This window comes from Euleptes europaea, chromosome 5 (assembly GCF_029931775.1).
Source record: "Euleptes europaea isolate rEulEur1 chromosome 5, rEulEur1.hap1, whole genome shotgun sequence".
NCBI lineage: Eukaryota > Metazoa > Chordata > Lepidosauria > Squamata > Sphaerodactylidae > Euleptes > Euleptes europaea.
Window position 1 is genome coordinate 56,490,764 of NC_079316.1, and position 14,210 is coordinate 56,504,973.

Sequence of the window (14,210 nt, forward strand, 5' to 3'; positions counted from 1 at the left end):
AAGCAGAGAGAAGTTTTAACTACTCTTTTCTGTCTTTACCTTAAGCTCCTTACTTTAGAAACTGGGTTTTATTGTACAGTCAAGGATTTAAGTCTTTAGCATTGGTTAACAAAAGCACATTGCATCTGATAAGATCCCAGCATCTTTTTCTACCGGAGAGAATACTTGATCTGCTTTCGCTTTCTCCAAAGAGCCAGCCAGGCACCACCTGCCTTACACTCAGAGGGCGGAACAACGCATTACAGTTTTTGAGTATTTTTAGGTGAATGTTGTTTTATGCAGGCTAGTCACTGAAGCCGTTAACTTGAAGGGGAACACCAATGCTAGGGGAGAGGGCCTTCTTAACACTTTTCTATGGTGCTGCTTTCCTGCTTTCTCCTCCCCACCCATTATGTGAAAAAGACCCAACCTTGGGAAAGAACAGTTACGTGTTGGGGTGATAGGCCAAGAAAGGTAGAAGCATGCTATTTTTGCTAGGGTCTGTAACTAATGTGTAGGGTTGCCACGAGCCTCTTCGCACCGGAAGGAGGTTTTTGGGGCAGAGCCTGAGGAGGGCAGGGTTTGGGGAGGGGAGGGACTTCAATGCCATAGAGTCCAATTGCCACGTGGACAGGAATGACCTGGTAGATATTGAGTATTTGGATTTTCAAAAGTCTTTTGACAAAGTCCCTCACCAAACACTTCTGAGCAAATTTCATAGTCATGGGATAAGTGGACGAATACTCTCATGGATTAGATATTGTCTAAAAAACAGGAAGCGGAGTAGGAATAAATGGTCAGTCCTTGCAATGGAGTGACGTTAGAAGAAGGATTCCTCAGAGATCTGTTTTGGGACTGGGGCTTTTCAAATTGTTCATAAATGACATGGAGCCAGGCATGAGTAGTGAGGTGGCTTCATTTGTGAACACCACCACATTATTTAGGGTGGTTAAAACAAAAAACGATTGCAAACAGGTCCAAAAGGATCTCTCCAAACTGGGGGAATGGCATTAAAGATGGTAAATGAGATTCAGTGCAAGCAAGTGTAAAGTGATGCTGCAAATTGGGAGGGGGGAAATCCCAGCTTCAGATGTACACTGATAGGTTCTGAGTTGGTAGTGACAGACCAAGAAGAGATCTTGGGGTGGCAGTGGATAGCTCAATGAAAATGTTGACTCAGTATGTGGCAGTTGTGAAAAAGGTAAATTCCATGGTGGCTATAATTAGAATAGAGATTAAAACTGCTGCTACATACTGCCCTTAAACAAATCTATGATGAGATCACATTTGGAATACTGTGTACAATTCTGGTCACCATACCTGAAAAAGGAAATTGTAGAGCTTGGAAAGGTGCAGAAAAGAACAACTAAAATGGTCAGAGGGCTAGAGCAAATGGCCTATGAGGATTAGTTAAAATGCTTAGGGCACTTTAGCTTAGAAAAAAGGTGAGTAAGGGGAGACATGATAGAAGTTTATAAAAGTATGCAGGGTGTGGAGAGCGTGGACAGGGATAAGCTTTTCTCCCTTTCAAATCCAAGACATATGAGTACTTTTTTTTACACAGCACATAAAACTGTGGAATTCACTGCCACAGGATGTGATAGCCACCAATTTGGAAGGCTTTAAAGGGGGACTGGACAAATTCCTGGAAATGAGGCCATCAATGGCTACTAGTCCTGATGGATATCTACTCTCTCCAGTACCAGAGGCAGTATGCCCCTTTATATCAATTGCTGGGGAGCACAAGTGGGAGGAACTCCATGGGCATACCGGTGCTGTAGACAGATGTGGTTCCTGCTCCTATGGGGACCCATCCAGGAGCCAGGGCTTCAGATTTGTAATCCCAGATGTAGCAGCAGCAACACCTGTTTGGGAGCAGGAGTGTTGATTCTGCAGCAGCAACCAATTAACTCCTTTCTTCTTACTCCGCCTCCAACAATGGGCGCCATCATTGATGATCTGACCAAGCCTCCATAGGCAGAGTCCAGGATGCTGCGTATGCTTTATGATGTTAGGGAGAGGTGCAGTTAACCTTGTACAGGAATCAAAACTTTACCATGCAGCCCAAAGTTTCTGCTTACTGCCTGTAGTTCTCTCTCCTGGGCAGTGAAGGTATTTTTAGTTCCCATGAGAATCTGATTTTCCTTTTAAAAGAGCATTGCTCAAGGTATGCTAAAAAAAAAGCAACCCAACACACACATCCTACCATAGCGACACAAACTATTTTCTGTTCTGAAAGTTAGCAGTCCCTGTCAAAACAGGAAGTGGCAAAGCAAGTATCTGAGCTGTACTTAAGAAACAGCAGCCAAACACTGCAGCCCAGGCAGTAGAGTCAAAGGAAGTTAGCGTGTTTTACCCCTGCCCACTGTTACTGCCATTTAAGGATGCCTTGGCCTCACGTTCGCCACCTAATCAAAATTCAGCAAGTGTTGAGAACAGCGTCAGACAAACAGTTTTAAAAAACAGACCTGCAACTTTACCTTAATACAAAGTCATCTTTAAAAATACACAACTGTTTTATTTTACACCCCCCCTTTCCTCGTAGTAGACCAAACATATGAACTTTTGCCTTCCTGATTAGGATATCATCCCTTGGGGAACCTGGGACACATTCTGGTGCTACAGCACACTAAATTTAGACCCTCTCAGGAAATATGAAGCACAGTTTGTTTCTCTCCTGTGGTCTGCTTGTAAAACTAACATGTAAAAAATAGGCTGCAGGACAGGGAGTACATTGTAAATTCAGCAGTCTGGAAGCAGACTAGTGAATACTTTTTTTTGCCATTCTTGCTTTTTTCCAGACATTAGGAAATATTCTGCCACGTAGATCTTTGCACCAAGGAATAGTTTTGCCCCTGCCTAGTTTCTTTAAAAAAAACATAAGCATACAAAGTTATTTATTAGAAACCTGAAAAGATATTTTGGTGGGGTGTCGAGACTGGTCTAGAAATGCTGCAGAACGAGGTCTAAAAAGCTCTGTGAGACGCTGGAATGGACTGTACTACTTCAGAATTCTGTTTTATTTTTAAAAACCTCTGCAAGTAGAGAACTAGCAAAGCAGGGACACTTAAAACTGTTGTACTGATTTTGTTTGCAGGGAATGTTTAGTGTAGGTGACCTTTGTTTAAAAAAAAAAAAAACCTCGTTCTCTTCTACCAGCTCAGACCAGACCTCAGTCTTGAAAGGAGTAAAATTTTGTGAGACGTAGAAAAGCCATGTTTGAGCCCATAATGGTCTGATGCTTTGCATCATGGGTTGGCTTTTGGAATTAACCCCATAGATAGGGAATGAAAGATTAACAGGAAACCCAGCTCTATTTTGCGTGAAACGGTACATACTGCTTTTATAGACTACTGCAGGTACCGAGGTGGCCCCCTTGCAGCTTTTTGCCATTCATTAAAAAAATTCCCCTCACAAAGTGGTTACTTTGCAACAACATCAAAACAATGTTTGTCCCGTGACAGCTGCTGCCCTTTGGAAAGAAGGGGCTGTTTTGCAGAGCTGCCAGGCCTCCCACCTTAAACAAAGCACACTCCTTCTTGCAACTCCCCAGGACTGTAGTGCAGAGAGAAAAATAAATTAGAGGCTCCTTTCTTGTGTCTTCCTATCCCAGCAAACATTCTACTCAGTGGTAAAACATTCCAAGCTGCAGAACATCAGCCAGCAATACTGGTAAAATAATCACACGGTGCTCAGGCACTTTTGAATCGTTGGAACCATTTGCAGACCTCCCCCCACAGGTCCTGAATTTATATCAGTCTTCCCTAAATGGGGAGAGCTTCTTGTATTGTAGTTTTCAAAGATTGGGGGCCAAGAACAACTGTTTTTCTACAGTTGTTCCTTGTTTAGTGGACTTGCCCGCCCCACATGTACATGCGTGGTGTACTCATTTATCAAAGCAGACGTGTTTCTCAACATCTCATGAAACATGTCCATCGTTTTTCTGTAAGCACTCCGTTGCAACACAAAGGGGCGGAAAAGGTTCACAGGTTCCGCCTTCTGGAACTCTACCGGAATGCCCAGTTCCTCTGGCAGATTCCGGTTTCCAATGAAAAAATGGTAAAGCCTCTTTTCCTGCAAACTTTTCTCCAAATATCTGAGCACGTCTTGTAGCCTGGCCTCCAGGAAGCCAGAAGCCCAGTTTGAACTGGGATAGGTCTGGAGCAAATGCAACATCGCCGTTTTCAAGTGGTAGTTTGTAAGGCTGCTTGGTCCTGTTAGACTGCACTGCTTTCCGTGGATGAAGGACAGAATCTGGAGACAGCTAAGGTGGCAGGAACTGTCAGGCAGAATTTTTGAAACAAACTGGAGGTACCTTTTCTCGTACACTGCAAATGTGAGAAACCAGTGAATACTGGATGTGGAACCCTCTGCGAGGCCACCGCATGGGAAATGGGAGACAAAGTATACATCCGAATCTGCATACTGGACCACAGGGGTAAGGTTGAAGGCAATGGTCTTTCCGGACCTGAACTTTATTTTTAGTGCACCAGGACTGTCCAGGTGGCTGAAAGTGAGACTGAATTCATACTTGTGTGAAATCTTGTTCCATGCTTTGGTCAGTGCAACCTGGAACCACATCATAACTTGGTCACTATCGAGGTATCGAGAGTCTTTGTAACAAAGCAGGTCCTCCATATGGTTGTTGTGCCTAGACTGGTTCATTTTGCTATGAAGGAGGCACAACAGGTCTTCCCCCAGCTTTGTCTTGTCACAGATACAGCCTGTTGAGTTCTCATCTGCCCAGCAGATCTTTATCACGCCATAACCTTGTTTGTCCGGTGGAACGGATTCTCTTGAGTCACATGTCTCTAACTTGAAACAATATGGCTCTGGAGGAGTAAAAGGGACAATAAAGTCACAGGCCAAGGGTTTATGAACTCTCCAGTTTTCATACATGCTCCCGATGCCTATGGATTCCTCCACTTCCATGTCTGCATCCCTGTTACACACACTCCTTAGAGCCTCTAGTAAGTCATCTGCAAATCCTTCCACAAGCTCTCTGTTCCTAGCAATTTCACTGGTCACATTCAGAATACATCTTTCATAGAAACTATCCAGTGTGCCTCTATCTGGCAGGAAAACCCCCTTGAATGCCTTTCCCAGAACTGCATTTTCATCCTCCTCAATGCTGTAGTCTTGCCATGTCCCTTCTTGGTAGTCCTGCCTCCACAGCTCAATCAGCAGGAAAACTACCAAGGACAGGGCAGTCCAGAAGTTCCAAGAGAGAGGATCATGGGGGTACTGCTCTTCTGGCTCTGTGGCCTTTTCTGAAGACTTGGTTAAAGTTTCTTGCACTGCCATCTCCTGCTCCAGTTTAAGCCGTTCTAGCCTCAGGCTCTCCTCCCGCTCTTTCATTTTCTGGATGATGTCCTCTGTGTTTTCAGGGACTGTGACATTCTCCTTTGGAAAGAGGAGCGGATGGTTGACAATAGCTGCAATCACCACAAAGCACACCTTGAAGACTCCTGCTGGCATGGCAAAACCCTTCCTGTGAGAAAGAGGCAGAGAAGCGTGTGGTCAGCTTTGTTTATATCTGAACATGGACACAAAAGAATTAAGGATATACTTGGGTTGGGGGGGGGAATCTAGGAATCCTCTCTAATAAAGCTCTCTAAACTTCCCCCCAAAAACCCATACATTTTCTCAAGAAAGTATTATGCAAGAGTCAGTACATTCAGTGCCGGATTGAGATGAAGAGAGGCCCCACCCTTTTCCAAACCCCTCTTCAAGGCAGCATGCTGATAGCCAAACAGGGGAAGCACAGAAGATTGGCTTCTCTCACAGCCAATCACGAAACAGTGTGTACAGAGGCAGGGATTCAAGTGCTTCCTGCTATCTTGGAGCTCTTGCTGAGCAAAAGAAGTGTCACAAATTGAAAGGTTCCGGAGTATTAACAGTGATTAGTTATAAGGTCAGGTTACTTTGAATTCATAAAAACATAAAAGTACTTGAAAAAATAACATCAGGGAGTGCATCTGCCTGTAAAAATTTACTGCAATCAGAAACTGAAAAATTAATAATGAACTGAGGCAGCAGTTTATTTCTTATATTTCCGTAAAACTGGCAATATATCTTAATATCTCTGGCCTGGTCATAGCCGCAGGGGCAAAGCCGTTGCTCCACAGGAATTTTATGAAATCTGCCAAAAAGATAGGCAGAAGGCATGGTCTGGAACTGTACCCTTCTCAATACATTCCTTAAAGATGCATTAGTAAGATCACTTAAATAACAAGGTAAAATTTTATTTTTCTTGACAGAAGTAAACCATGTGGAAAATTCTGCTTGACAGGCTAAACTGATATCGCAAGTAGCAACACACTCAAAGAGCCAGTTATGAGTTTTTCTTCTATCCCAGGATTAAATAATCTCCAAAGCAGGGAAATATGTTTTTAAGATGGAGGACAACATATTGCCCCATTGACTCCCTTATAATTCCAGTCTTCTGAAATACTATCAAGCATTTAAAAATATTTTAATAGTTTTAAATGAACTCTTACTGTAATGGAGGGCAATCCAACTTCCAACTTTAAATATGCAGCCAGTGTGCCTTGAGTAAGGCCCAAGATCTTCCTTAAAAAATTATTCTGAACAGTTTCCAGCTAGACAAGAAATTTTCATTCCAATCCCAAGTTTCTGCCCCGTGTAAGAGTTGTAGACTAACTTTGCCCTGGAATATTTTGAGCACAGGCATAATTAACTGACCCCCTTTTGAGTAAAATAATATTTAAAGTAGTCCCTACTGAGTGACCAGCAGATTACATTAAGGTGTGCCTTTGAAGACAGAGATTCTTGAAATACAATGCCAAGATAAATGAGTATTGTTTCATTAGCTGGGCATTAATAAACTATCTGTGTTTAATTCTATTATTACCCAAAACTACAATTTTCATTTTGCCATAGTTAATTCTTAGTTTCTCCCTTTCACAATAGATGGCCAAATTTGACAGCATCCTTCTAAGACCAATCTCGGCAGAAGACAAAACTACCAAATCATCAGCATATATCAACACTAGCAAGGCAGATGATCAGAATTTTAAGGTTCTACACAACTGGAAACATGATTTGTTCTTTTTGAAGTCATTAGAAAAAAGAACAGCAGCTAGGTTCTGTGTTGTCTAAAGTTTTTAAGGTACTTAGCAACAAGCAGCCTGCTTTTGCTGGTGCGTACAGTTTGGCATACTACCTTTCAACCATAAGTGCTTCTTTAATATGCCTCCTCTGTTACCACTGAGATCCTAAGATGGCCAGTGCCTCTTCTACTCATTTGTCAGTTACACCCTTCCTGGCAGTTGGTTACCACAGCAACAAGAGAGGATATGACAGTGAAGCAAGGCATTCTTTTACTCAGACACATATCACAGGCAGATGTGCACTGCGGGTGTGGAATTAAACCCTTCCCGTCTAAATTAGAATTCATCCTACAGTCCCCGATAATTTGTCTAGCTCATGAAAAAAGAAAAGTTCTGAGACTTCAGAATTCCAAGGAGTTTGAGAGCAGAGTTTTACTCACTGGGATAGTTAAAACCCTTCTGCTAATTTCCTGCTTCAAAAGTATTAATGGTAAAATTGTATCTCTGTGTTCTTGGAATCACATTGCCTGATAACCTAAATAATGCCGGTGTTCTCTGCAAAATTAACTCCCAATATCCTTTTATTTATTAGAATGTGTGTAGCATGTTTTTCTCTTAAGAAGGCCTCAAAGCACTGTTGTAATGATGTTGTAAATTCACAAGGCCCTACTAGTGGATATTCTAAGCTGTGCCTTTAAGAAATTCTCAAAATCTAGATGAAGCCAAGTGGTGGACAAAGTTTTTACACATCACTCATAAGCACATGGTGGCTTCTGATGCTGCTTAAGTAGCATCATTCCTGCACCTTCTGTTGGCTTGGAGGCTGCTGGAAAATTTACTATGAGCTACTCTATTACTGGAGCTCAGTATACAATAGACATCCAGCTTTGTAGTCAACATTGTGTATTCTGTAAGATCATAGACCAAGTCTTGTTCTCACTGTTGGGCCTAGTTTATGCATATACTACACAATTTAATAACTTGCGAGTAAGAATGGGATCTCACAGGGCAGAGCACCATAGAAAAAACCTTTGTATCTTCCTACACAGTTGTAAAAAGTGCTATGAAGTAGTGATATACATAAGTAGATCTACTGGTGGGACCTAGGGTTGCCAACCTCCAGGTAATAATTGGAGATCTCATAGAATTGGAAGGGACCACCAGGGTCATCTAGTCCAACCCCCTGCACAATGCAGGAACTTCACAAATACCTCCCCCCCCACACCCCCAGTGACCAGAAGACGGCCAAGATGCCCTCCCTCTCATCATCTGCCTAAGGTCACAGAATCAGCATTGATGACAGATGTCCATCTAACCTCTTCTTAAAAATCTCCATGGAAGGAGAGCTTAACACCTCCTGTGATAAGCCTGTTCCACTGAGGAAAAAATGTAAAGGTCCCCTGTGCAAGCACTGGGTCATTCCTGACCCATGGGGTGACATCACATCCCGACATTTTCTACGCATACTTTGTTTACGGGGTGGCTTGCCAGTGCCTTCCCCAGTCATCTTCCCTTTACCCCCAGCAAGCTGGGTACTCATTTTACTGACCTCGGAAGGATGGAAGGCTGAGTCAACCTTGAGCTAGCTACCTGAAACCAACTTCCGTCGGGATCAAAATCAGGTCGTGAGCAAAGCTTGGGCTGCAGTACTGCAGCTTAACCTCCTATTATTACAACTGATTTCCAGCCGATAGAGATCAGTTCTCCTGGAGAAAATGACTGCTTTGCCATTTGGACTCCATGGCAATGAAGTCCCTCCCCTCCCCAAACCCCACCCTCCTCAGTCTCTGCCCCAAAAACCTCCCGCCGGTGGTGAAGAGGGACCTGGCAACCTTACCGGGACCTCTAGCAGGGCACTGAGAGTGACTACTGTTGATCCAAGAGAGAAAAGGTCATAGTGTAGCCATAAGTATCAATATAGTGAGGCCATAAATATTAATATAAGATTATTCAGTACGTTCACACTAGATTTTTACAGTTTATTCTATACCGTTGTAGAGTTTCTATTTGATCAGTATTAGTGGTATATTAAACACAACTTTTGGAAACTAAACAAAATTTTACTGTTTCCCATTGCAATGTTTAAGGTTGCATAGCTACAGTGTGTATTCTTGTGCAGAAATGCCCTTATTTGCCACAAAGGAAAGCAGAAAAGACCTTTGGGTGGCTAAGGAGAGTAGAGTTGGAAGAAGCAAAGAGGGCAGGAGAGATAAGGACAAACCAGTTGAAAAGGCAGAAAGCTTCTGTGAAACACAGGAGTGCAAAGGAAGACAGTGTAGGAATTTAAGGAGAGGTGTCACAAGGTGTGAACGATAAATTAACGAATGGCTAACACACACAGAAAACATCTGGAATACAAAGAACAGTTACGGCAACTGTTTCACCTAAAAGAGAGACAGCAAAGAGGGATGATTCATGTTTACGTAATATTTCAGATAGAAAGCAACCAAATGAAACGAATGCATACATAAAAAACAAAAGGAAATCATTCTTCTCTACTACCCCCCTTCCCACTGAGGTTTAAACATGACCCATTGAGGTTATTAAAATATAAGCCAGAAGTCACCCTGCAAGTCACTGCCTTTATCTGTTTGCAAGAGATTGTCAGGAAGTGCATCAAATGGGTCTGCCCCAACTCTCTCTCTCTCTCTTTTTTTTAAGAAAAGCATCTATGTTGTGAAGCTCAAGGATAGTGTGGCAGGGAGTTCATGGCTGGGATTTTGTTCTGTAATACTGGCAAGAGGCATCAACATGGAAATGAGCAGAAAAGATACTGGCTGGAGTAACTCCCTTCCTTCCTTGCTTAAATGGATGTGCCTTTTGTGCTTTATCAATAGCACTCAAACACACAGAGTGTTTTGAAATGGTGAGTTGCAAAAGAATGTGCTTCTTTTAGAGTAGTAAGTGGCACATTATATGTAGAGGAACAATTAACAGAATAGCTAAATGTTGAAGAATGTGAAGACCTTAATCTGTCTGGCTATTCCATCCTCGTCCTTTCCCAGTTAAGATCAGCAGAAGCTACTGTGGAGTTGGGGTAGGTGTGTCTGCTGTTTAGTTTTTAGAAGAAGTGTTTATATTTTCTGTTAATTTCATGAAATTCAAAGGGAATGTGAGCAGTCAACACTATAAGTTTCTTTTGGACTAACCTGTATGATTTTAATAAAGGATGTGATCCTAGGCCCTAGAAGGCGACTTTCCTGTCGCCACTTCAGTTGGTGCAAACCACCCAAAACAAATAAACACACCTGAATGTCATAAAATTGGAATACATTTGGAAAAGCAAATTATGCAGTACAGCCTAATGTATTCCAGCTGCTAAACTAAGAATATTTGGCTGCGAAACTGGGAGGCTTTTCTTCCCACAGGCTCTATTCAGACATCCCACCAAACAATAGTAAAGGAAGCTTAACCATGGTGTGATGCAACATGAAAACTGACAAACCATGGCTTACAATCTGCCCACAAATTGAGTCTGCAAAACATGATTTCTGCTTACTGTGGTATAACATGATGCCTGAATTGGCAGGCTATATCTCCCGAGGGCCCCCTTTAAGAGAAGTTGAAGTAATGAGCAGATAGAAAACAAAAAACAGACCAGCAGTACTAACATTGGGTCTGAAAGCTCATTTGGAAGCTCAAATTGTGGTTTGGAGTGATGTTTCTGTTAAGCCAAATGCACAATCTATTACAAGGGTTCTTCTCTGCTATTGTAACACTTGGGTTACTAACATTACTTTTCCATGTTTTCGATACGCCTATCCCATTTCTCTCAAGAGTTTGTTTGTGGTGATTTATTTGTTATCAGACATAACTACAGCACTAGCACAACCAGTGTGGAATATGATGGTGCTATTTTCTCTTTCAGACAAAAGGGAATTCATTGATAGAAATAATGACCACACCAAACTACTTTATTTTCAATGTGACCTTTTGTGTTTCCATGTGGCCCTACTTTCCCACTATTATTTGGTTGCCCTGCCTTCTGTCCCATCATTACCTGTATGAACCTGCTTTTTAAACCATTATTTGGACTTTTCCAACCACTGACATTCTAATGAAAACCAGGTGTTACTTCTCTGTTTAGCTGTTTTCATGCACCTTTCAAATCTATGTAATTTATATCTAAAATGCAGATTTCTCATATTCTAATATTTGCTGCATAGAACAAACAGGTTTGGATATGTCATTAGGGTTGCCAGGTCCCTCTTTGCCACGGGCTGGAGGTTTTTGGGGTGGATCCTGGGGAGGGACTTCAGTGCAATAGAGTCCAATTGCCAAAAAGGCCATTTTCTCCAGGTGAACTGATTTCTATCAGCTGGAGATCCATTGCATCCGTCTTGGAGAATGAAGTTTGAACCCTCGGAGGTCTCGATCTAAGGTTGATTTATCCAGGGGACAGTCTGTGAACTGCCTTACTTTAAATCATACAGACAGCTGAAGAAGACCATCGAAACGCTGGAATTATCTAGAATCCGCATCCTCTTTTGGATCAGGTCCGCTGTATCAGACTGAGCTTGTGCTCCGTTGAACTGTATCCGTGTTTTGGATTGGGGCCATTCTCACACATCCGGACTTTACTGAGCTTTTTTACGCTGTCTGCAGCTTTGTGTTATATGCATTATTTATTGTACTTGTTCTCTTATTTTTTTATATGCTGATTTCACGTTTACTCCATCTGCACCTTTATGTATATATATAGGACTATAGCATTTATTCACTAATATAGTGTATATATATATTTTTTGAGAGAGCCTCCATGCTGCTTTGTTTGTTTCTAGTATCTGGAGGCTGGCAACTATAGATGTCATGCATTATTCAGCTTGGGGGAAAAGGACAGTCGTGGTTTACTCACTCCCACCCACATGAGACAAACACCTCCCAACCATACGTGCAATATACCTTCTCCAATCTGTGCAGGATATAGTACAGTATCACTTGTGTTGTGGAATGACCATGGTAAATACACTTTCACATGAAAGTGAAGAGCAACAAAGCTCAAAGAAGTCCTCATATGGATTTTCTCCTAAGTCTCTACAACACTGGCTTGTTTTTAATTGTTGCTGTATGACCAATAAATTTGCAGAATGTTCTGATTATGGATATAACCCTTTAGAGGTTCAGCACTTTAATTCTCATTGAATCCAACAGAGTTACTAAAAATGTTTCCTATTGAAACATAAGTGCTTAACTCTTGCTAGATTGTGTCTTACAGCAGCAGGGTCTGCAAATCAGCCTGAAAGACCAGAGTCTGAATTCTGCACATTCTGGAGAAGCTGTATCCCAGAACGTATTGAAATATGGTGAGAGGTTTTGCCTTGGAGACCTGCCATTTCAATGAGAAGCTGTAACAGGGCAGGCCATGCTGGTGCCTTAATCATAAGCCTCTGAGGTGAAAGGCGTGGTTGCTTTTCTTGCATGTGCGAGATTAGATGCCAAATAATCATAGTCCTAGTGTTGACACACACAAAAACCTTTTTTAATATTTATAAATGTTTTCCAACCCTGCCCATGCATGCCAGCTGGTTTACAGCATCAGTTCAGAACAAGGCAGCATCAACTCACACTTTGTACATCTAATTATTATGAGGTGTGTGTTGCAAACAAAGAAATGGTAGCTTTGAGCACAGGCCCCCTTAGGGAATGTTGATCTGGCTTCTGTTATTCAATGATTAAACAGCTTTCATTGAGATGCCAAGCAAGAAACAGGAAAAAAAAACCTTCAAGGATCATCTGGGACCACTGAGCGGAGTTTTCCTCACTTCTGTTCTCTTTTCGGGAGGAGCAAAGTTGGCAGGAAGCTCAGACATAGGTGAAGCAGCACTGAGATAAGCTAGTCAAGAGGTCCTGTTGAAAGAGCACAGCCACACAGGATTTTCCCATGCCACTTCAAAGAGGTGAACTGTAGTAAAAATGCAGCTTCAGTGGGAACGTTTTTATGCTGAATTTGCTGCAGTGCGTAAAATCTGAAAGAATGAGCAAGAGGGAGTATGAAAACTTAAAAGTGTCTCTCCTTAAGAGTTGGCAAAACAGGGGAGCATTCTCCAAAACAAAAAGAAAGGACTCTGGGTGACAGTTTTTTCAATAATGAAGATTATTCTTGATTAAGGAAATGAAGGCGGGCTGACACAAGAGCTAGGATAGAAATTAATACAAAAGGGGGTTAGGGTTGGCAAGAAACAAGACTAGTATTCTGACAAATCATTTAACACATAACTTCAAAAACATGGGAGCATGCAAACGACACGGGGATCAGGGAGAAACTACATATCTAGTTTACTGCTTCCATAAAATCTACTGCCTCTTTAAACCCTTTGCTTTACATGATTATTTGAGAGTTCTTTAATATCCCTGTTATTATGAGACAGTTTACAAAGTATGATGGAAGTTTTAAAAGATTAGGACACTCCAGCTTAGAAAGAAGAAAACCTTCCTTGGTTATTACATGGGAAAGCTCACAAAGGAATCAAGACAACAAAAGGAAAGCCATTGACTCTTTCATAGTCTTCATTAGCATTAACAATTAATACTCACTTTAACATGACTTTGGATCAAAATTACTGTAAGCAGAGTAAAGCCTGTTGAATGGGACTTCTTCCCTTCCCCATCAGTTCTCTGAAATTCTGCTCCTGGAGATCACAGAATCCTTAAGACAGAGTGGAGGGGCCCTGGCTCAGTGGTAGAGCCTTTGCTTTGCATGCAGAAAGTTCCAGGTTCAATCCCCAGCATCTCCAGTTAAAAGGACCAGGCGGTAGGTCATGTGAAAGACCTCTGCCCGAGACCCTGGACAGCCACTGCCAGTCTGAGTAGACAATACTGACTTTGATGAACCAAGGGTCTGATTCAGTATAAGGCAGCTTCATGTGTTCAAGTGAGGATCTGCAGTATGCATATATGTAGCAGAAATGGCCCAAAAAGATCACTTTGTGTGCCTTATGTGCCATTAGGCTTACAGAGAAGCACCTTTGCCGATAGCATTTACCACTACTAAGTAACCTACAACGATGGCATTTATGCTTGGAAGTATTCAATGTAGTTCAGTTAATGTCACATGAACAGTCATTTTTGCTTGTAAAGCTAAGCAAGATTCTATTGCCTGGGAGAGGGATTCATGAATGCGGTCCTGTATTTATAGCTTCCTGAGAATAGAACAGGAGT

At 42.0% G+C, this 14,210-nt stretch overlaps 1 protein-coding gene across 1 annotated transcript; it reads right to left on the minus strand.

The window, feature by feature from the left end:
- Positions 1-3,805: 3,805 nt before the first annotated feature.
- ITPRIP (inositol 1,4,5-trisphosphate receptor interacting protein) lies at positions 3,806-5,464 on the minus strand. The gene has a single exon (XM_056849990.1). The coding sequence runs from the start codon at positions 5,455-5,457 to the stop codon at positions 3,808-3,810; it is 1,650 nt and encodes a 549-aa protein (XP_056705968.1). The 5' UTR covers positions 5,458-5,464; the 3' UTR covers positions 3,806-3,807.
- Positions 5,465-14,210: the final 8,746 nt, after the last annotated feature.